Source organism: Taudactylus pleione, unplaced genomic scaffold, assembly GCF_031769625.1.
Source record: "Taudactylus pleione unplaced genomic scaffold, aTauple2 ptg000143l, whole genome shotgun sequence".
Taxonomy (NCBI): domain Eukaryota; kingdom Metazoa; phylum Chordata; class Amphibia; order Anura; family Myobatrachidae; genus Taudactylus; species Taudactylus pleione.
Genome location: NW_028284545.1, coordinates 238,163 through 262,795, shown reverse-complemented (window position 1 = coordinate 262,795; position 24,633 = coordinate 238,163). Strand labels below are relative to the sequence as shown.

At 47.2% G+C, this 24,633-nt stretch overlaps 1 protein-coding gene across 5 annotated transcripts in view; it reads left to right on the top strand.

Moving 5' to 3' along the window:
• Positions 1-24,633, top strand: part of LOC148522695 (interferon-induced protein 75-like) — a 74,392-nt gene that overhangs the window by 24,720 nt on the left and 25,039 nt on the right. For 4 of the 5 annotated variants that reach the window (XM_088473880.1, XM_088473879.1, XM_088473877.1 and 1 more), the window contains exons 6-15: positions 4,162-4,315; positions 5,000-5,181; positions 5,668-5,818; positions 6,460-6,504; positions 7,620-7,679; positions 9,480-9,593; positions 9,926-9,970; positions 10,251-10,310; positions 11,800-11,913; positions 13,686-13,775. In XM_088473880.1, the coding sequence (XP_088330006.1) occupies positions 4,162-4,315; positions 5,000-5,181; positions 5,668-5,818; positions 6,460-6,504; positions 7,620-7,679; positions 9,480-9,593; positions 9,926-9,970; positions 10,251-10,310; positions 11,800-11,913; positions 13,686-13,775 (1,015 nt within the window). The remainder of the gene's footprint in view (positions 1-4,161; positions 4,316-4,999; positions 5,182-5,667; positions 5,819-6,459; positions 6,505-7,619; positions 7,680-9,479; positions 9,594-9,925; positions 9,971-10,250; positions 10,311-11,799; positions 11,914-13,685; positions 13,776-24,633) is intronic. The other variant, XM_088473881.1, reaches the window with a different exon arrangement.

Sequence of the window (24,633 nt, the reverse complement as noted above, 5' to 3'; positions counted from 1 at the left end):
TGACAGCAGCACTTCCTAAAAATCTGACATAGGGGTGACTCTATGGGACAAGATATCTGTCAGTATCTGTATTTTGATCTCTCTGTGCATTTGCGTGGTAGTAGAATGGAGGACACGTATGAGAAGAAAATGTCAGAATACATCAGCAGCACCTGTGGTGGCACAGAGGTACTGCAGGCCAGATACAAAATAAAGGACCAAGGCCCTCATTCAGAGCCGTACGCTCTGAGCAGAGCGCACGCTCTGAATGAGGGCCGGGCTCCATTTTCATGGAGCGTCCTCCTGGACGCTCGTATAGCTGTGGGTCACCACCCACAGGCTATACGAGCGTGCTTTGTGATGGCCGCGATGGTCGAGACCATCGCGACCATCGAATTTGCGAGCCGGAGCCTGCGGTTGAGGTTTTAAACCGCAAGCTCCGGAGTGATTTTGGCTCTATCAGAGCCAAAATCACTCCCACTGACATCATTAGTGATGTCAGTGGGCCGGCTTCTGACGGGAGGCGTTCCCGTGGGAACGCCCCCGTCAGGGAGGCACGCCCCCGGCACGCCCACCAAAGGGGGCGTGCTGTCAATCAACATTGACAGCACGCCCCCTTTGATCGGACACAACGAGCGAAGGACTTTCCTTCGCTCGTCGCGTCTGGCGCATGCGCACGACGGAGCTCCCTCCGTCGTGCGCATGCTCAGTGCAGAACATCGACCCACTTGCGAGCGGACAGCCGCTCGCGAGTGGGTCTGAATCAGGCCCCAAGTTCTAACAGGAGGACATGTGCCTGGTAGGAGAATGGAGGACACGTACTGTCTAGGAGAATGGAGGACACATGCTGTGTAGGCCAATAGAGGATGCCTGGTAGGAGAATGGAGGAAACGTGCCTGGTAGGAGAATGGAGGACGCGTGCCTGGTAGGAGAATGGAGGACGCGTGCCTGGTAGGAGAATGGAGGACGCGTGCCTGGTAGGAGAATGGAGGACGCGTGCCTGGTAGGAGAATGGGGGACGCGTGCCTGGTAGGAGAATGGGGGACGCGTGCCTGGTAGGAGAATGGGGGACGCGTGCCTGGTAGGAGAATGGGGGACGCGTGCCTGGTAGGAGAATGGGGGACGCGTGCCTGGTAGGAGAATGGGGGACGCCTGCCTGGTAGGAGAATGGATGGGATGTGCTGTGTAGGAGAATGGAGGATACATGCTGTTAGGAAAATGGACGACACATGCCTGTTATGAGAATGGAGAACACTTGCCAGGTAGGAGAATGGATGACGTGTTGAGTAGGAGAATGGAGGACATGTGCTGTGCTGTGTAGGCCAATGGAGGATGTGTGCCTGGAAGGAGAATGGAGGACACGTGCCAGATAGGAGAATGGAGGACATGTGCCTGGAAGGAGAATGGAGGACTAGTGCCTGGAAGGAGAATGAAGGACACATGCCGGGTAGCAGAAGGGAGGACACATGCCGAATAGGAGAATGGAGGACACGTGCCGGGTAGGAGAATGGAGGACACGTGCCGGGTAGGAGAATGGAGGACACGTGCCGGGTAGGAGAATGGAGGACACATCCCGGGTAGGAGAATGGAGGACACGTGCCCGGTAGGAGAATGGAGGACACGTGCCCGGTAGGAGAATGGAGGACACGTGCCGGGTAGGAGAATGGAGGACACGTGCCGGGTAGGAGAATGGAGATCTCTCTATATCCATACCTCCCAACATTTATATATCATGTGTGCACCCCCTAGGAATTTGTCACTAAAAGCCAGCACTGGCCAAGAATTCAGGTAACAGTGGAAACTCAGGGGTCAAGCTCTCTCTCCTACTTAAAAGCAAGTTGACAGATCAAGTTGACAAATGCCACCTTCAGCGTGCTGCCCAGCTGTCCGAGATTCTATTTTATGTGCTACATGTATTGGTAGACTCTTCCAAATTTGGATGGTTGTAATAAACAAGCATGGCGATAGACCTTTTAGTTAAACACCTATATCTCTGTTGGATGGGAAGGATCTAGCAAAGATATTTTTAGAGGTACAGTAGTTACCCTTCTAACGAAATAGTATTAAAATCCTAGAACATAGATACGTGTGAGCTGATGCTAGTGTACAGTATGTTACAGAAAGTCTACTTGGGCTGTGTGGGTAATTTAATTAAATCATAAGGCTTGGTGCTCTGCCACGTTCCTTATAGTCTTCAGTGAAAAACAAGGTCTTTTAGTCCATCCAGTAAGGTTTCATCAACTCTCCACTTTGGTATTTCTGTCCGTCAGTGGGATCCATTCATACATAAAAAGTAATAGAAAATATATATAGTGTAGTACGTCTTACAACAAAACAAGCACCCTTCAGTGTCTGAATAAAGAAATATGGTGTAAAAATATGAGGGTCCTTTTATAACCAATATTATCAAAGGGTAGCGTACCCTACTCACAAGACTGGTTAGTGAATCGTGTGCATAAAGGTTTCTTTATCTGTCACCAGTCACCACGTGAGGAAGACCTCTGAATCATCACCATGGTTTGCTGTATTCCATAGGTTGCCGTGAGTACCATACTAACACTGCAACAATCGTATTTAAACTCGTAGCGGTTTCTTTATGATACTGAAAGAGTATCTCCTTAATATAATAACGCCTCCTTTTTCATATAAGGCTCGCTCGCACATGAAAGAATGATAATAACATATGCTGTAGTATATCTAAATAACCACAGTAAAACACACACCAGTATCTGGATAAGAAAATGCTATGTACCCTCAAATGCCACAAGGGTAGCGTACCCCACTCACAGAGTTAGTAGATACATCGTGTGCATAAAGGTTTCTTTATATCGGTCAGTAGTCACCATATGGAAAGAACATCTATCTTTTTCACCATAGTATGCCGTATTTCATGTCATGCGTACCATACTCACACTGCAACAAATGTGTCAAATCCTGTACTAAAAAGAGTATCTCCTTATTAGGTACGGAACATAACATATATACCGATGGTATTCATAAAAAAGAGTGTTTATTTAACAAAAAAAATCGGGTACACTGATAGCGCTATAGGGTAGGAATATTAAAATAACCAGAGCATATCGCCTGAACCGCACTCCTCGGCCGCTGGGTACAGCTGACAGCGTCAGCGTACGTCCTTGAAGAATAAAGGGATCAGTCACCCCTCTCCGTACCGACACGTTTCGACTCAAGTAGCGTTGAGAGTTGGTACTTTGCTGGAAATTAAAATGATTTTGAATTTCTGATAAATAAATTGGAGAAATACAATAATCGTTTTTTGGAGCAATATCACAAATAATACTATAAACAGGTCAGTAGTGGAAGAAAGCTGTAGAGCAAAAGGGTCCATATCAGAACATAAAACACAGTATTTCTCTATTAAACTCTCTCACTAAGTATAATTTACAGACATGTAAAATTGTGCCTCCACAATACATTCCTATGTGCATAAATAAATGCATTGGTTTATTACAGCAAAATGATGTCACTAAGTGATGTGTGTTGGTGTTGCATTGTTGTCTCTTCATAAATGAGCCTCGCTGAATATATATTGCAAATGTCTCTACATTTATTACAACGCTACATCAAGATTTATTAGGGCAGGGGTAGGCAACGTACAGCACTCCAGCTGCTGTGCAACTACACATCCCAGCATGACCTGCCACACTTTTGCTGTTTAGTGTTTGCTAAAATGTGGCAGGGCATGCTGGGATGTTTAGTTGTATACCAGCTGGAGTGCCGCACATTGCCAACGGGATCGGTGTGAAATACCGCCGGACGCAAATCCCAACTCTGGAAGACCGGCAGTGAAGATCCCGACAGGTGAGTATTTAAACTATTTACTAACCTAACCCCCCCTTGTAAATGCCTAAACCTAAACCCCCCTTCCCCATGCCTAACCCTAACCCTCCTGGGGGGGTGCCTAACCCTAAGTCCCCCCCAGGAGCCCCTAACCCTAACCCTCCTGGCGTAGGTAAATTGACAGGCGTCGGGATTTCGACGCCTGTCATTAGACCCCTGCCGGGATTAGACAGTCAGGATGCCGACAGTCGGCATTTGGACAGTCGGCATCCCGACTGCCACCCTTGCCAACCTCTGCATTAGAAGGACAATTGTCTTTTCAATCAACCAGACACTCTATAATCCCTAGTCCTTACCATTAACATGTACATTCTTTTACAGAAACTGCAAGCAGATGAGAGGCCTGTCTCACGAGTAATATATGAATGTCTGTCTGTAATTGAGAAGAAGGACATGAAATTAAATGTAGTATTTGAGTATATATTCCAGCAGTGTTACCTGAAGGTGTATCCCGGTTTACAGGACATATTACAAGGTACTTTACCTTCCAAATACTTAGTATTGATAAACACTATCTGACTTGCTAACAGTCTAATTGCTAAGGTCAGTCCATTTAAGTAAAAACAAAAACCGTGCATATTACAGTGTTTGCCTTATTAACTCAGGGAACACATTGGCATCTTATCTGGTAGTTACAAGTTAGTGGCTCGTGCCAGAAACATTCTTTTCTCTAGCATGCATTTGGGAGGCGGACTGGATGTCATGGTAAAGAGTGCAGTGACGACTGCTTGGTCACATTTAAATCTGTCTGTAAAAGGCACAAGCTCCTCCCCCCTCTTTATACCCTATCAGCTACCCCGGAATGGAGCTGCTTTAGGTGCCTTTCAGAACTGAAAACTTTTTGCTTGACTGCCTTTTGCAACTATTAAAATATAAATTCTTCAGGTTTCTTTTACTTCATGCAAGCTTGGAAGGCTACCACAGTCGTGTATTCCGGGACAGACTGAATAATAATAGTGTCAAGGAAATGTATAAAATAAACCAGCATGGCCAGTAATGTCCCAGCAATGCATCCTCAGCCTTTTGACCTGTGTCTGTGCACACTCAGTGTAGGAGAGTTTATTCTGTCTGTAATAAAGTGGGAGGGTGTGATAGCATCATCGTGTCACAAATCTGGTAATTTTGCTAAAAACAAATAAGGCTATTTTTCTGTGCACAGGGCCCAGTGGAGACCAAGCCGGGCCATTTAACGGGAGACAGTTTCCCGTCTTTAGCAGGCCTAAAGATTTATTGGATTTCTTTGAACTCAACAAAACCTATATTTGTGGAGCTATAAATGAACGATTTCCAATACTACACGGATTGCATGATAAGGGAATGCTGTCTAAATTACACATGTTGGTAAGTGCTTCTAATGTTCATATTTATAATAAGTAACATATAATGTACCCCTTGCATACAATGTATATTCTCCAATATTAACAAGTTATTTATAATCTATATTATTTCTAATTATACCATCATCCAACAAAAAATCAAAAATCAAAAATGGATTTGTCTGCTTGACTCAGATTTATCCAGTTTTAATTGATTTGTCTTGATTAATTCATGAAGTCAACAATATTAACTGGAAATTCAATGTGTGGTTTAAACCTTAGCTGGTTTATAGTCCTGTGTCAAAAGGATGTTAATTTTCATAGATATGACTTCCAATATTCCCAATTTGAGAAATTGAACCAGTTAAGCCACACCCCTAGTCTATAAAGCCACACCCCACGCCCAAACTGCCACGCCCAGTGATCAACATAGAAATTTAGAAGTGGCAGTATGAAAAATAATAAGTGATTTGTAATTTAAACAATTTTTTTTTATTATTATCTTTTACAGAAGCTCCAAGCTGACAAAAGGCCCACTAAAGAGGTGCTGTGCGAAGCTCTGGGCGTCGTTGAACAAAAAGACAACATAGACTTGTTTTTTGCCTATGTGTTCCAGGAATACTACCTTGACCTGTTCCCCGATCTCAATAACATCCTGCAAAGTAGGTCACGCTATGTTTCAAACAATCATGTATTATATACTGTAAATCTAACTAATCTAGGGGGCAGTAAGGGAGTTCTGCATATTAAGCTAAAATATCAGCTGTGTGCTCCAGAACATCTCCCAATGCCAGAACAATTGTCCTCTGTCTTAATAGCCCTTGCTTGTTCCAGACAGTCAGTAGTATTTTCAGTACCTCTCACCTGTTACCCACTATCCGTGGAGCCACAGGAGAGAGCTACATTTACAAAGTGGCTGTGAAAAAAAAAAGTAGAGCTGAAAATTTAAAGCGGCACTAACATCCAGTGTAAAGCCTGGCGTGCTGAATGTTAGTGCCGCTTTAAATTTAAACTCAAGGGGGCAAGTATAAGCTAAGTACAGAGCATGGTCACCTAGAGCGACATACGTCCAGATGCACCTCTAAGGGTAAAGAAAGCTGATAGATAGGGCTGCTGAAGGTTATCATCACTTATTAAGCCACTTCTGGATAGCTGATTGCTTAGTGGTGCCTCCAGCTGAGTCTTCAGTGTCGCTGCTATTTTAATATAATTCTTCACATACTGTATTGTGGTCTAACGCAAAGATGTTACACAAGTAACAGTAGAGCGTAATTTTATTTTAATTCTTTGTTGTTTTTTGCAGGTTTAAATGATGCGTTAAAGCTAGAAATATACCCACTGTCCTCAGGTAATCTGCCCCAGAACCAGCTCTGTTTGTGGAGTACAGGAAATACACTCTGATAAACAATTAATTTTTTAATTTCGCTCTCGTTTCTTAGGCTCAAGTTACCATACTACTTTAATCTTATGATATGACTGTTTGTTTTTTAACTTACATTTACTTTTGTTTTATGTTGTTGTTTTTTTAACTCTTACATTGCTGTGCCACATTCTGCAGACATATCCCCTGGCATATTTATTTACATATTTGTGTGGTGCTCAATCACTGTACAGCGCTTTCCCTTACAGCAGAGGTTCTCAAACACAGTCCTCAAGGCTCCCTAACAGTTCAGGTTTTAGAGATATCCATGGTTGAGCACAGGTCACTTAATTAGTACCTCAGTCAATTTGATTTAACCACCTGTGCTCAACCAAGATGTAGTCAGCATCCCGGCGTGCGGGATGCCGACGGTCTGAATACCGGTGCCGAAATCTCGACAGGTCAGGATCCTGGCACCAGTATTTTGACCGCCGGCATCCCGAAGGTAAGTATCTGGGTGTTAGGGGGGGTTTAGGGTTAGGTAGCAAGGTGAGGGTTAGGCATTAGGGGGAGGGTTAGAATTAGGCACCATGTAGGGAGTGTTAGGATTGGGGTGGGGGGGGAGGAAAGGTCAGGTTTAGGCATCGGGGAGAGGGTGTTAGGCTTGGGGTGCGGGGAGGGGAAAGGTTAGGTTTAGGCACTAGGGGGGAGTTTAGGTTTAGGCATCGGGGAGGGGGTGTTAGGTTTAGGGTGCGGGGAGCGGAAAGGTTCGGTTTAGGCACTAAGGGGGAGGTTAGGGCTAGGCACCGGGGAGGGGGTGTTAGGTTTAGGGTGCGGGCAGGGGGAGGTTAGGTTAGGCACCGGGGAGGGTGGGTTAGGGTAGGGGTTAGAAAAATACTTACTGTGACTTCCTATGGGTGTCGGGATTCTGGCTGTCGGGATGCAGCTGTCGTTATTCTGATCAGCGGCAATCCGACAGCCGGGATTTCATACCCAAACCCGTTAAACCAATTGATATCTTTAAAACCTGAACAGTTGGGGAGCCGTGAGGACTGCGTTTGGGAACCTCTGCCTTACACTTTCTGGTATTAATGTCATTTTAGTGTCCTGTCCAGATCAAGTCAATGAAATACAGGATCAGGAATCCAGCGGATCATCCACAGGTGCGCATCCAAACATTGTCTTTCACTCCACATATGGGAATATATTCATATAGGCATTTTATTGCTTTAGGCACCACACAGGACTGCACAAATAGGAGAGCGAGTAAGACAAGGAGATAGACAAACGGCGTTATGCTGGCGACATGCACTGCGTTACAGGCAGCAAAATGGCTCAGTTGGCCCAATATGACAGCATGTGTGGTCCCAGTGCCCGATAGTAATATAGAACCAATCAGATCATTATCAGACATGTTGGTAAAGGTGATCACAAGGTGACAGCAGATAATCACTGACTTGTCTCTCGAGCAGTGACACCAGAAGACAATCAGCTGCTTGGTTGAGGCTCTGGAAGGCTGAAGCAGTCACTTGTATGAGTGGTCTCTGATGAGGGTTGAGCAGCAGGTTTGTAATGTGTGTGTCTATCAGACGTCGTTCTGGTGTGTACATGTATACTCATAGGGACTTATTAACTTGGTTTTGTGCTTTAAACGATAGCAACTGATCAGATATCAGCTTTAGCCAGTCTAGTGTAGTAAGTCAATCTAGTATGGTTAGTGAATGCTAATATCTGATTGTTTACCATGTGTTATAGCATGTGTTACACTATTTTAATAAGTAAGCCCGGCAGTGATATAAAGCCCACTGGAGACGTACGTGAATATGGGATGACATGCTCCCTACACTCATTGTTTTTCATTTTTATGAAAAAGTTACCGGTACTTACCTTGCTGAAGGTCCTGTGGCAAAGTCCGTGTCTCCCCGTTCTATGAAGATACTGGGACGGAAGAGCCCAGCAATACTAGTCCCAGACAGGAGTGGTCTAATACATCAGCAATGACAGCCACGGGTGCGTTCTAATATGTCAGCAATGACAGTAGAAGAACTTCCTGTTTCCAGAAACAAAGGTGCTGGCACTGGGCAACGTTAAGCACCATCAGAAACCAGCACTGCCCACACTTATACAATAATAACTGAGGCACAAATACCTCTACAGGAAACCATAGTTGTGTCTGACATTTGCATCAATAGAGCTGTTAGATCTGTCTTCTCTCCTCATTTGGCCATTCCTACCGTACAGTCGTCTCATTAGCCTACAATGCCAAGGTCACGTACAGTATGTGCCCAGACAAGGGGAGGATTTTAGTGATGTGTGATAGGTCCACTTTAATCCTATTGAGGCTGATGCAGAATTGGACGCCGATTTGGCCATATTTACGCCTGCATTGCCTACACAGAGAAAATGCAGATATTCGCCCTATGCAGAGTTGTACACATCTATTCGACACCGCTGTCCCTATCCATAACCTTGGTTTCATATCTGTTATCATTATCAGTGTGCCTGATAACAGCCCCGTCCATGGTGCAAGCGGTGCGCCTGAAAACAGCCCATACACACAGCCCTGCCACTACACTTACCCTTTTTGCAAATGTCCCATTGCCATCCATTTGCACCCTTTCAGACACAAGGCCACAGGCTCTTTCTGGTACAGCAATCGTCTATCCTTTTTATTTTATAATTGACAGATCATATAATTCCAGCCAGACTTATTTGTGTATATTTAGAATTGATTTTCTGTATTATTGGCTTTAGTCAAGGGTGTATTTATAATGGGTTCTGGATGTGCAGTGCACACGGGCCCATGGTTCCAGGGGGGCTCTACACTACACACCTTGCACCCACAGTATACCTTGTGCTGGCAAGCCGGTCTCTCCTCCTCTGCGGCACCATCTTCCCCGTGACATCTTTGGGAAGATATTGAGTTACTGAGCGGCACTGTGCTTTCTGCTTGTGTTACACAGATTTGGAGGACACCGCGACGGCGCCAATTAGAAAGTGCAGAATGAAGCACATAAGTTATACTGAGCCACCTGATTATGACTTGGAATTTGTTAACGGAAGGAAGAGACGCAAAGGTTTGTATACTTATACATAAGCCTATATAGATGATCCTTTGGATAATATTTGGCAATTAGGTGTGCGCTCACTGTAGAAAGGAATAACAGATGCATGGACAGAAATGGAAAGTGCGGATAGGTTGAAATGGGCGCTTCGGAGTGGGAATTGGGTGGTTACCGTGTGGATCCGCCTCCTGGGAGTGTCATGGGTGTGTAGGCCGACTTCTGTGCTTGTCTGTAGTGTACGGGCTGTTTTTATTTAATGCACATTCTGTATTGTGGTCTAACGCAAAGATGTTACACAAGTAACAGTAGTGGGTAATTTATTATAATTCTGTTGCTTTTTGCAGGTTTAAATGATGCGCTAAAGCGAGATATACACCCGCTGTCCTCAGGTAATCTGCCCCAGAACCAGCTCTGTGTGTGTGGAGTACAGGTTGTACACGCTGATAAACACTGAATATTTTAATTTCGCTCCTGTTTCTTAGGCTCAGGCTTCCATACTACTTTAATCTCATGATATGACTGATTTTTATATATTCACTAACATTTGAGTTTATTTTATTTTTTTTACACATTTACATTTGTGCTCACATTGCTGCGTCACATTCTGCAGACCTATCCCCTGGCATACAGCGCTTTCTCATACACTTTCTGGTATAAATGTCATTTTAGTGTCCTGTCCAGATCAAGTCATTGAAATACAGAATCAGGAATGCAGCGGATCATCCACAGGTGCGCACACAAACATTGTCTTTCACTCCACATATGGGAATATAGCCATCTTATTGCTTTAGGCACCACACAAGACTGCTGAAATAGTAGAGCGCGAAAGACAAGGAGACTTAGACGGGATGCGTTCGACATCCCGGCGGTCGGGTTGCCGACGCTTACATTACCTGTGCTGGAATACCAACGCCGGTCACAATCCCGGCGCCAGCATCCCCACCACCAGGATGCCGAAGGTAAGTAGTGAAGTTAGGTGGAGGGTTAGGGTTAGGCACTAGGGGGAAGGTTAGGCATTAAACGGGGAAGGTTAGGTTTAGGGTGCGGGTAGGGGAGGTTAGGTTCAGGCATTAGGGGGGGAGGTTAGGTTTAGGCACCAAAGAGGGAGGGTTAGGGTAGGGAGAGGGGGAAGGTTAGCATACTGACCAACAAGTGTCGGTATGTTAACCCTGTCGGGATCCCGGCATCGGGATTCTGACCACCAGTGTCCCAACTGTCGGTATTTCATACTGATCCGACTTAGACAAACGGCGTTATGCTGGCGACATGCACTGCGTTGCCGGTAGCAAAATGGCTCAGTTGGCCCAATATGACAGCATGTGTGGTCCCAGTACCCAATAGTAATATAGAACCAATCAGATCACTATCAGAGATGTTGGTAAAGGTTGGTCACTAGGTGACAGCAGATGACACTGACTTGTTTTGAGCAGTTATCTTTTAGCTTCTCTAGAGTAGCCCCAGTGACACCAGAAGACAATCCGCTGCTTGGTTGAGGCTCTGGAAGGCTGAAACAGTAACTTGTATGAGTGGTCTCTGGTGAGGGTTGAGCAGCATGTTCGTAATATGTGTGTGTCTATCAGAAGTCGTCCTGGTGTGTACATGTATACTCCTAGTGACTTATTAACTTGGTTCAAAGTGAATAATTATGTACTTTAAACAATAGCAACTGATCAGATATCAGCTTTTGCCAGTCTAGTGTAGTAAGTCGTGTCTGGCATGGTTAGTGAAAGCTAATAATCTGATTGTTTACTATGTGTTTCATACATCTAAACCTTCCTCGTCAAATTCCCAGTAAGAGTCTGCTTTGTCGTGGCAATAAATAAAGCTCAGGGACAGACACTTACCGTGGCTCGAGTTGACCTAAGTGGAGACTGTGTTGCTCGTGGACACTTTTACATGGCCCTTTTGCGCGTCACGTCAAAACTAAATGTTTTTGTTTTGACGTCAGGAGATAAAACGACTAATGTCGCCTACAAGCCGATTTTATAAGACCTCGGTTAAAAAAAAAAAATACTATCTCCGTAAATTCAAAATTGCTCTTGTGCGAAGCCGAGGAAGCTTTTTTGTGTTTTATGAATTATACCTACGAGTAACACACATTACATAGTCATTCATATGATTGAAGGCGTGATGTCCACCTATAGAATAAAGGTGTTATTATGTGGTCTCAGATATTGAGTTATTGAGCGGCACTGTGCTTTCTGCTTGTGTTACACAGATTTGGAGGACACTGTGACAGCGCCAGTTAGAAGTTGCAGAATGAAGCAAGTTAATTATACTGAGCCACCTGATTATGACTTGGAATTTGTTAATGGAAAGAAGAGACACAAAGGTTTGTATACTTATACATAGGCCTACATAGATGATCATTTGGATAATAGTAGCCAGTGAGGATTGTGGGCCTGATTCTTAGCAGAGCGCAAATCTAAATGCGGACGGATCCTGTAAATATCTGCTAACTGCGCATGAGCCGCAGAAAGCAGTCGCATGACGCACAAGGACGGAAATGCAAAGTGTGGATGGATTGAAACGGGCGTTACTGGGTGGGAACTGGATGGTTATTATCTGCATCCTGCTCATGGGAGTGTCATGGGTGTCCGTGCTTGTTTGGAGTGTACACGCGGAGATGGGGCGTCTGTGTTTGACGGATCTTTTGCAACCAGCATGGAGTGGGTGTAAGTTCGGATACTGGTTGGATAAACAGTGGGCAGCACGGTCTGCCGCATGAAGACGGGTGGATAATCGGCATAGACGGACGGATACTCGTTTTAGCATAAGGTAATAAGCAGATTGCTGCAGCCGAATAGAAAAGTGCTTCCGATTTAGGCCTCTTATAGAGTTTACCATGAAAGATTATATGATTCATCCTGTGCCTCACATTATAAATAAAGATCTGGAACCCCTGGGGCCTGCAGAACTTATGCTATGCAAAGATATGTGATATTGAAGGGTATTGACGAGAATGAGTCAGGCAGATATTGCTCCAAATGAAGAACCTCACAAAAAGAAGAAAAAACTCCACTACAGAATGGTATTAGAAGACACCAACGATTGCCAAACCATGGGGTTTATTTACCAAGCGTCGGTTTCTAAAACCCAGCACTTCCAATCATGTCTATGCCCGAAATTTAAAAGGGCAATGCTTTTACTAGCCGTGTTTTGCTAGTAAAAGTATTGCCCTTTTAAGTTTTTAGAACCCGACACTTAGGGGTCTATTTACTAAGCAGTGCTAGGAGACAGAGTGAAAAGTGATAAGGTGCCAGCCAATCAGCTCCCAACTGTCGTTTTTCAAACACAGCCTGTGAGATGACAGTTGGGAGCGGATTGGCTGGCACCTTATCACTTTTCACTCTGTCTCCTAGCACTGCTTAGTAAATAGACCCCTTAGTAAATAAACCCACATGCGGGAGAGAGTTTTCTACAAGTCCATGAGAACTCTAAAGTAAAAGTCTAATTTTCAGTTTTACAGTACAAGAACTCCTATAGTACAAGTACAAGATCCTCCTGAGAGGACCAAAGACTGAAGACCAGAATGTTTATTTACTAACAGGGGGGAAATAGTACAGATTTTCTTTTGCAACCACTCAGACGTGATTCAAGTATATTTACTATAATACATTTCTGCTCTCTTTTTTTCAATCATTTTTATATACACCATGACATGCCACAATGATCGTTTTGTGTGCTATAGTGTGTAGCACAGACGGTGTAATGGTAGCATTACTGCCTCACAGCACTGAGGTCGTTGGTTCGATACCCACTACGGCTCTAACTGTGTGGAGTTTGTATATTCTCCCTGTGCTTGCGTGGGTTTCCCCCGGGTACTCCGGTTTCCTCCCACACTCCAAAAATATACTGGTAGGTTAATTGGCTCCTAACAAAATTACCCATAGTGTGTATGTGTGTGTGCACATGTGGTAGGGAATATAGAGTGTAAGCTCCACTGGGGCAGGGACTGATGTGAATGGCCAAATATTCTCTGTAAAGCGCTGCGGAATGTGTGCGCTATATAAATAACTGGTAATAATAATATTTCTGTTTATTGCGACTATAGCCGTTATCCCTCAGAGCTTTTCATTTTGCTTTTTGTCTATCACTCGAAAGATCCAGAGTGCACGGTGCCGGTGAGATTTAAGAAAAGGTGCGTCAAGGAAACCAAGTCCCGTAAACCGACAGGTCGCAAGTGGGATTCTGGTAAGTAACGGGAATGGATGTGAGGTTTGTGCATGGCTTTTACTCAACCTCATACTGAATAAGTGTTAAGAAGTTATCCAACCTCACATTAGTTCAATTACACTGATGTGTGTGTGTCCTCATGCAACTTTGACTAAATTATTTATATACAGATGTGTCCTCGTACATCTAGCCTCAATACGCCATGCAGCGTGACTTGCCTGGCGTGAGGGAGCCGCCAGGTCCCGCGCTACACTGTTATCGTTGGGCGTCTTTTTTTTTGCCGAAAATGTGTCTTAAGTCTCAATGCGATGAATGGGAAGCACCAGCAGACAGTGCAGATTAATGTGATATGTGACCCTTGTATTACTGTGTGCGACTGAGTCTGTATATGAAGCACAGCGGAACTTGGAATGATAAAAGCTGCGGCCGCTACATTGTAGCTCTTCGTATACAGATTCAGGGACTCGGCCGCACTCAGATATACAAGTGTCGGATATCAAATGAATCATCACCGCCCAGGCCAGCCCGATTCTGAAACTGCGCCTCCCCCGTGCGCCTCAATCTCAGCTCCGACTTTGTGCGCACGCTATCTGGACGCATGCGCTGTGAGACGTAGACTTTCAAATGTAAATACAATGGTGAGATTGGATATAATGGGTTTCAGTGTTACTCCCTATTAGATGCGCAGTAATAGTGTTAAAAACACTTGTAAGCGACATGTATTTTTGACACGAGTGGGTATAAGGCCTTACATGGAAAAATGTTAGGATGTCTGCATACTATAGCTCTCATGCATCTATCTACAGGCAGTATTTTGTCTGGCAGTGAAAGTGATCCCTTCCAAGGTCAAATGCTGGAAAGGGTCCCCTGGACTAAACAGCGGTGAATTGGATAGGGTCACCACTCAATAGTCTTGGTATTCGGTCCCGATACAGTTAATGGCAAACATCACCTGTGTTGCATTTTTTTTATATATATATATATATATATATATATATATATTATGTTCTTAGTTACTCTGGAATTCTTACCACTGATCAATGTAAATACTCAGTAATGTCAAAAACATAGATAAAACTAAGGCTTTTTTTTGTTCTTTTTTTAAATGGGCGACCACCCAAATGGGATGGGTACAGCTACACGGCTGGAGAAGGCATACGGCTAAACTAGGTACTGGGGGAAGGGGGAGCGGGATGTTGGAGATAGAAGTAGTGTGCAGACAGGAACAGGGCTTAGTTGTAAATAAGGTGGAGGGTCGGAGGCAGGTTGCGAAGAGTCAGTTAAGAAATGCGGATCATTTTAAAGTGTAGAAGGGAAATGCATGGTAACGAATGGGATGTGGTCTACAGTTAATGACTTTGGATCGGAATAAAAATGCGGGCAAACCAACGAAAATGCAGTTTTCGATGGTTTTACCGCATTTTTTTTCCATATGCACCAAGTTCCGGAAAGCAATATAGATGGTGTTGCCTAGTAGAAGCTTAAGGGCTTCTTTGTGGGAGTTTTTCCCGGGAGTGATTCAACAGGATCCCTCCCAGGGTCCCCCGCGGCTCTCGCTGGCCGACGGGCGCATTCGCAGAGGGACTCCCGGGTCATAAACTCAGCACCGCAAAGGACAGCTCTCATCCGGAGAGCTAAAATCATCATGTATACGGCATTACTACACACTGGTATGAATGCGATGATTGGCGCATCCCGCCCTGGAAGAGGCTTATGATGTAGTCTGTGGTTGGTAGCCAGGATTGCATAGTGGATTAGGAAGGATAAAGCCTATTTGGTGAGGAGGGAAGGATATAATGGGGGAGAAGTTTGTGTATGTATAGAAAGCTGCCCAGTGGGAGGATATCTGTGATGATCATGACATTGGGTCTATGAGTGGACATCAGAGATTGTCGTATAAGAAAATGTAAGCGCCTGTCGTGATCTTTACCAAATATAATCCAATTTGCATTTGCTCTATCGGAGGTTCCCTCATTATTTCAGTGACTCCTCAGCTTCCCGCAGACCCTCCCTCTTCATGTATGGACAATAGTGATTCCATGCCTTAAAACACCTAAACAAATTGTAAGTGCAATTTATACCTCCTATCTATCCTGTTGTTTAAATTTGCACATAATCCATTGGAGTTTTTTTCCCCCCCTTCTCTCCAGCGCTCTCCATGTTGCTTAAACCTCTATCTACACTGGTGCAGCACTGGATACCGGGCCCAGTATACGATGCCAGCTTGGAGTAGCAGCAGGACTGTAAAATCAATACTTTGAAGATTTTTTTTAATAATGCTCCCATTCAACGACAATTGTTATTGCCACAAAAGGGGCAGTGCTGCTTATCTCTCTGTGGAAGTCCTTGTATATTGTTGTCCAAGAGCGTTACTCCCATCACTACCATGGATGACTAGAGTTACCTTATATCCGTGGTTTTAGCAAGTGCCCTTTTACGGGATGCTCAGTTTTCCAGGACGACCTCTTCTGGATATATTCAGTGTTGTGCCATACAGTATTCTCTCCCATTTCTTTGCAGTGGGCGTGACAGTGTTATGGAGGTTATTAAAAGTCTTTAAAATCCTCTTATATTCTTTTAAACCATTTCATGGATTTGCTTTGACTATTCTAAGATCTTCATGATGAAGCTAATCTGCTAACCAACTATGGGACCCCTTTCATGCAGCTGTATTTCTCCTTCATCCACTAGGGGTCACTGGAGTATACTTTCATCACTGGACTCTGGTTGCTATAAACACTTTGTGTATCACTTGCTACTATTTGTGCTGCCTCTGTGCTTAACCGATAATCTTAATGAATACTGTTAATGTCAGTTTACCTCCCTAATAATGTCTTTTTACCTTAGCTCTTTTCCCTAGTCTTACAGCATATAGCTACTATCACTGTCTTCTCTCTATTCTAATATTCAATTTCTGCTCCTATCTAATCTCCGCTTTCAACAATATATTTTTGTTCTGCTGACACTTTACCTCATCCTTACCATGACCATGTTGTCTTCAACTCCTCCCTTCACTCAGTTATTACCTAATCTTTTGTTCTGCCCCCTGATTTCACCTCTATCCTTTTCCCCTGTTCTCCTCCACCTCCTCCTATCTCCCCTTCTCTCTTTGCCTGCCTTCCCCCTCTTCTCCCATTACTCCTTTTTCTTCCTCTTATACCTCCCCAGGATCCTACTACCCCACTGCTAATCTCTCCTTCCTCACTTCTCTCCCTGTCACTTCACCCCACCTCCATCCACGTCTCCTTAATTTCCCTCCCTGCCCACCTCCTACAGGTTCCCCTTCTAGCACAGGAGCCCGCATGATCTCTACACTCTATTCCTCTCGGTCTCCCAAAGTAATCTTATCTCCACGCTACAGCAACCGTGATAATCTCATTCACATTTTTCCTATCAACGCTGTCACTCTATGCTGTGCCCTCTGGAATGCCAGATCAGTCTGTAACAAACTGGCCCCTATCCATGACCTTTTCATCTCCAACTCCCTGAATCTCCTAGCCATTGCCGAAACCTGGATTTTACCCTCGAACACCACTTCTTCTGCAGCTCTCTCCTATGGGGGCCTCACCTTCTCCCACACCCCCCGGCCTGGGGATCGCCATGGGGGCGGTGTTGGGGTCCTTCTATCCCCTGGTTACTCATACCAACTCATACCCTCAGAACCATCCCTTACATTCTCTACATTTGAAGTTCTTGTTATACGCCTCTTCCAGCCAGTACACCTCAGAGTAGCTGTCATCTTCCGTCCCCCTGGCCCTCCCTCCAAGTTCCTTGACAACTTTTCCTCCTGGCTCACTCACTTTCTCTCCTCAGACCTTCCCTCTATTAGGTGACTTCAATATTCCAATTGATATCCCCACAGAATCCTCTGCCTCCAAACTACTCACCCTCACTTCCTCATTTGGCCTCTCCCAATGGACCTCCTCACCCTCCCATGCGAGTGGCCATTTGCTTGATCTGGTATTCACTCACCGTTGTGATATTTCTGCCTACTCCAATTCCCCATTCCTCCTCTCTGATTATCACCTTCTCTCTTTTAACCTATCCCTCTCTCCTTCACCTCCTCTACCTCCGAAAGACACCATCACTAACATTGAAGCTATCGACACGGCTTTCTTTTCTTCCCTACTTGACTAGCTTCTCTCCCCTATCCTCTCTTTCTCCTGCGCTGAACAAGCTGCTTCCCTATACAATGCCTCCCTTACTTCTGCTCTTGACTCTGTTGCTCTGGAGATCACTACTCACCCTCTCAAATCCACACCTCAACCCTGGCATTACAAATGCACCAGACACCTGCAGAAATGTTCATGAACTGCCGAGCAACAGTGGAGAAGATCACGCTCTGCAACAGTGGAGAAGATCACGCTCTCAGGCAGATTTTCTCCATTTCAAATTCCTGCTGTCATCCTACAGTGCTGCCCTTTCCCTCTCTAAACAGTCATATTTCAAGAATCTCATCTCTTCCCAGTCCTCAAATTCCCAGCGTCTCTTTTCCACCTTCAACTGCCTCCTCTGCCCACCCCCTCCTCTGTCCACCCCCTCCTCGTCTTCCCTCCTTGCTCTCTGCCATTGACTTTGCTACCTATTTTACATCTAAAATTTATTCCATACATCAGGACATCATATCCAACCAGTCCCCCAGCTCTCCACCTCATCCTTTCCCGGATCACCCCTCCCCATCCATTTTACCGACTCTGACATCCTCATCCCCTGTAACTGGAGAGGAAGTTAAGGCCCTTATCCAGTCTCCCCCCCCCCCTTCCACCTCTCCTCTCGACCCCATCCCCTCCCGCCTCCTCCGCTACCTCTCTCCTTCTGCCTGCTCCCATCTTGCCTACCTCTACAATCTCTCCCTCTCTTCTGGCACTGTCCCTTCTTCATTCAAGCATGCACTTGTCTCCCCCATTCTTTAAAAAACCTACCCTTGATCCTAACATTCTCTCTTAACTACCGACCAGTCTCTCTCCTCCCTTTTGCCTCCAAACTCCTTGAGCGTATTGTTTACAACCGCCTCAGCACATTTCTTTCCTCCCACTCCTTCCTTGACCCTTTTCAGTCTGGCTTCCGTTCTCTTCACTCCACTGAAACTGCCCTCACGAAAGTCAGCAACGACCTCCTTGCAGCCAAATCCAAAGGCCACTACTCCCTGCTCACTCTTCTTGACCTCTCTGCTGCTTTTGACACTGTGGACCACCCTCTACTGCTGCATAGAGGAGGGTGACCACTCCCTTGGTCTGTGACACTGCTCTCTCCTAGCGGTCCTCCTACCTCTCTGACCGTTCCTTCTCTGTTTCCTCTCACAACTCCTCCTCCCCCCCCACAGCCTCTTACAGTAGGTGTTCCCCAAGGTTCTGTTCTTGGGCCTCTCCTATTCTCTCTCTATATGTCCTCTATAGGTAAGCTCATCTGCTCTTTTGACCTCTATTACCATCTCTATGCTGATGATACTCAGATCTACCTTTCCTCACCTGATCTTTCCCCCCCCTCTACTGACTCATATCTCCAACTGTCTCTCTGGCATCTCTTCCTGGATGTCCCAGCGATTTTTCAAACTTAATATGTCTAAGACTGAGCTGATCATCTTCCCACCCTCCCACATAACAATTTCCTACTATTTCTTTATCAATAGATGGCATAACTATCTCAACTAGTCCCAAAGTGCGCTGTCTTGGAGTCATCCTGGACTCTTCTCTCTCCTTCAGACCACATATTCCGAACCTCTCGCAGTCCTGTCGTTTCCATCTCAAGAATATTTCCAAGATCCAGACCCTTTCTCATCCAGGATGCCACCAAAACCCTCATACATTCACTGGTCATCTCCAGGTTGGACTACTGTAACCTTCTCCTATCTGGCCTCCCCAAATCCCATCTCTCTCCTCTGTAGTCTGTGCTCAATGCTGCTGCTCGGCTCATCTTCCTCTCCAAACACTCTGCATCTGCCTCCCCTCTCCTACAAGCCATTCACTGGCTCCCCTTGCCTTTCAGAATCCAATTCAAGGTTCTCAGACTCGCTTACAAATCCCTCACCCATTCCCATCTCTGATCTCATCTCCCTTCACTCTTCTGTCCGCCCTCTTTGTTCACATAATGCACGCTGCCTTTCATGCCAGTTGATTACTTCCTCCCACCTCCAAGATATTGCCCGTGCTGTTCCCCGCCTTTGGAACTCCCTCCCTCTCCCCATCAGACTCTGCACCTCTCTACAATCATTCAAATGAGCTCTTAAGACCCACTACTTCGTTAAAGCCTTCCACCTCTCATCCTAACTTGCTGCTACATCTTCCTTCCTCCCTGCCTACCCCATCTGTGTCAGTCCTGTTTGTCTGCCCCTCCCTTTTAGAATGTAAGCTCTTTCAAGCAGGGCCTCTACCCTCTGGTGATTCGCCCTACTGTAATTTAATATATCTCTTACTCCCCACTAGGGCAACTAACACTTGGCTGCTTATGTGGGTGTAAAGGTCGCTAATATAGCTATGTTTATTATACATGTCCATGTCCTGCATTGTATTGAAAGTCACTGGTTACTTTTTTGTTTATCTACATTGTAAGGCGCTGCGGAACACTTGTGGCGCCATATAAATAAATGATGATGATAATAATATACACTGGGGTATAGACGGGTTGAAACACCCCAATCAATGAAATATATGATCTCTGGAAGACAGCTAACAGTGCCAGTGTATGTTACCAAAAGGGAAAACACATATTTCTACTTCAGGGTCCATAGGGTATCCACAGGATACCTTGGGGTTATAGGTGTGACGTCAGTCGCAGGGCACCAAAGAGTTAAGCTTTCAGCCTCCCAGGATGCACTAGGTCCCCCTCCTATACCCCGCCCCAAGGCACCTCAGTTTAGTTTGGTGCCCGGCCGGAGTCGGGTGCACCTGTTGGAGTGGGGGCTAGAAGAGCCCCTGAAGCTTTTTCTTCATGCAGCTGTGGCTGCACATCTGGATGAACAGCATGGACAGTCAGTCCTGACGTCCATGCTGTCTTCCCTACACCCCGCCGGTACCAGAACGCCGGTACTGATCCGGGGATGCTGGTGGGCGTCTGGGGTCACAGCTAGCGGTGACCCCAGATGCTCCGGACCATGGCCGGATTCAAGGGGGACAGAGGTGGGTCCCCGCTGATCACATGGTCCTAAGTCCCCAGGCAGGGGGCTCCCTGGGGACTGGCTGCAGCGTGGAGCCAGGCGACCAACCTGCGCTTCCACTACCCCCTGGGACAGCGGACCGCAGCAGAGCGGTAGCGCTGCGGCATCCCAGGGGTTAAATGCATGCCAGGGGAGCGCGCCTTCCCTGTCTCACAGCCGGCGCCTCCCCCGCTGCACACAGCCCTCTCTGCACTGTGCTGACTGGTCCTGTGTCAGCGCTCCTCCCCCAGGCCAGCTTCTCTCTGCTCCTCGGCGGCCATCTTCTCTGCAACGCATGGTGAACGCTGCTGGAGGTCTGGAAGGAAGCATCGTGGTCTGGGTCCCCCCGCATACCTCTCCTCCGCTGTGGCTCAGGTCTGTGTATGCAGCGCTGTGTCCTACCAGGCCCTGTGTCTGTGTAGTTGAGTGATCAGCGCTGTTAGTGCAGGAATTGTTATTTCTCTGCATTGTATGTGACTGTGCTAGCGCTGCCTGTAACTTTTCTTCTCTAAACTGTCAGCTTTATTACTGTCCCTGTTCTTTCTGCTAAAGCCCTTGCGGTGCGGTGCTGCAGGGTGGTCTCTCGCCTATTTAATACTTAATTGGTGAGAGAGGTCACATACGTGGTGCCATCATGTCTGAAAGTGATTTTCCCCTCCGGCTACAGTGTACCACGTGCAAAGTACCGTTAGCGGAGGGGGAGGGTAGCGCGGAGGGCCTTTGCCGGCAGTGTTTGTCCATGGCGCGGCCTATTACGGTTACAGCACCGGTACAGGAGCCGCCCTGGGCTTGTTTCGCTCAGGCGTTAACAGCTTTAGTGGGCCAGTTAGCTCCGCAGCCCGCGTTTACTCCGATGGGTTTGTCCCAGCAGTCTGTGGTGTCGTCACCCATGCAGGGGTTCCCACGACAATTGGTGGTACCCCACAGTCTCCCTATTTCCCCGCTCCCGGGTTCTCAGGAGCCAGCGTGGGTTAACTCCCTGACGAGTTCTGTACAACACTTGTCGGATGTGTTGCAAGGGGAGTCTGTGATGCGGCCTCATAAAAGGCCGGTGGCGTCTCTGTCCGCTCCTTATGAGGATGACGAAGGGACGTCTGATGATGGGGAGATTCTGGATCCTTACGATCAGGAACCTCTCCATACTAAGGACGCTGATGCGAAGTCCAAAGTATATATTCCTGGACTTATTCGGGCGGTCCGCACAGCCTTGGTGATTGAGGACGAAGTTCCCCCAGCGGCTAAATCTAAGTATGCCTTTTTCAAAGATGTGAAGGGCGATGCCACAGTCTTTCCTCTTTCGGGTCAGTTGGTGGACCATTTAGAGGAGGCGTGGAAACAACCTGGCAAAAGATACCAGCCGCAGAGACGCCTGGCGGTGGCTTATCCGTTCGCGGATAATTATTTTGCTAAGTGGGAATCCCCTCCACAGGTGGATTCTCACGTGACCCGTCTTGTCCGTAGTGCCACATTGCCGATGCCATCCATGTCCTCCCTTAAGGATGCTACGGACCGCAAGGTAGAAATCTGCCTGAAGTCCGCTTATTCCCTTGCAGGGGGGGCAGCACGGCCGGCTATGGCCATTTGCTGGGTTGCCAGAGCGATGGAGCGCTGGGCGGATTCATTAGAGGCTTCTTTTGAATCCGACTGTCCGGCCGAACAGGCGGAGTTGATTGGCAATCTCCGTGATTCGGCCACCTACATCAACGAGGCGGCTCTAGACATTAGTACTCTGGTGTCTAGAATTTCTTCAGCAGCGGTAGCTGCTCGTCGCACCTTGTGGCTGCGATCCTGGAAGGCGGACGCAGATTCCAAGAAAGGTCTGGAAGCGTTGCCGTTTACCGGAGAAGTTCTCTTCCGTCCGGATCTGGATAAGATTGTGGCCACGCTGGCGGCAGCCAAATCTGCTTGTCTCCCGTCGGCCGCTGCTCCTTCTGGTTCTGGACCATCGTCCTTTCGGTCATCTAAGGCCCAGGGCAGGCCCAAACCACAGTCGTTTCCTCAACAGGCTGGCCCTAAGAAATCGGTCAAGCCCCGGAAACAGGCATGGAGTACCAGACGTCCAGCCCCCAAGCCAGATGACAAGCCTGCGGCCTGACGGTCCGGGTCTCCCCTTGGGGGATCCCAGGGTGGGAGGCCGCCTGCTGCAGTTCTCCCGGTGTTGGTCGTTCACTACGACAGACACTTGGGTTCTGGAGGTGGTCTCTCACGGGTACGCCCTCTCCTTCCGGCACAGACCCCCGGCTCGATTCTTCACCACGGGTCTACCATCAGACCGGAACAAGGCTACGGAGCTGCGGAAGGTATTGCACACTATGCTCCAGGCTGGAGTTATAGTGCCTGTTCCATTCTCCCAGAGGGGCCAGGGTTTCTATTCAAATCTATTTTTGGTACAGAAACCCAATGGGTCATATCGTCCGATTCTCAACCTCAAAGCACTCAACAAGTCTTTGCGGGTCCCGAAGTTTCGGATGGAGACCCTACGGTCCATCATTCTGGCGCTGGAACCTGGGGACTACATGGTGTCATTGGACATACAGGACGCTTACCTGCATGTCCCTATTCTTTTGCACCATCAAGAGTTCCTTCGGTTTGCAATCCGCAGCGACCACTTCCAGTTTCGGGCGTTACCTTTTGGCCTGGCGACAGCACCACGTGTTTTCACCAAGGTGATGGCGGTCATGGCGGCTTCTCTGCGGCTGCAGGGAGTCCGCATGTTGCCGTACTTGGACGACCTGTTATTGGTGGCAGGATCTCCAGAGCTCCTGTTACACCACTTGGACCTGACCATTGCACTGCTGCAACGGCACGGCTGGCTAATCAACTGGCAGAAGTCCACTCTAATCCCGTCTCGGAGGATTCTGCATCTTGGAGCCTTATTGGACTCGGGACAGCAAAGGATCTTCGTGACGGAGGACAAGATCTCTGCTTTACAGTCAAGGGTGCGCAGTTGTCTGCACAGCCGCCGGGTGTCCTTACACTCGGCGATGAGGTTACTGGGCTCCATGGTGTCGGTGTTCGACATGGTGGAATACGCCCAGTTTCACTCCAGACCTCTGCAGCACCTGATCCTGTCCAAGTGGAACGGGCTGCCTCAGTCTCTGAAGTTCCAGACGATTGTGCTCACCCCGGAGGTTCGCCTGTCCCTTGCGTGGTGGTTAAAGACGACCCACCTCAACAAGGGACGTCCGTTCTGGGTTCCAAATTGGGTCCTGTTGACAACGGACGCCAGTCTTCGGGGCTGGGGAGCAGTTTCGGGTCCACACTTGTTCCAGGGCAGGTGGACGCCGACAGAAGCGGAGCTTCCAATAAATATCTTGGAACTCCGTGCGGTCTTCAATGCTCTCCTGCAGGCACAGCGGTTTCTCCAGGGTCACCCGGTGCAGGTCCAGTCGGACAATGCTACCACCGTGGCCTACATAAACAGGCAAGGAGGAACTCGCAGTCGGGCGGCTCTCGTAGAGGTCTCTCGGATCCTGGTTTGGGCGGAGCGCAATCTTCCGGCCATATCAGCGGTCTTCATCCCGGGAGTGCTAAATTGGGAGGCGGACTTTCTAAGTCGCCAGGACGTTCATCCAGGGGAATGGTCCCTGCACCCGGACGTTTTTCAACTACTGGTGGACAGGTGGGGTCTTCCAGAAATCGACCTCATGGCGTCCCGGCACAACAACAAGTTGCCGGTGTACGGGTCTCGCACAAGAGACGAAGGGGCGTCTCTGGTGGATGCTCTGTCCGTCCGGTGGACGT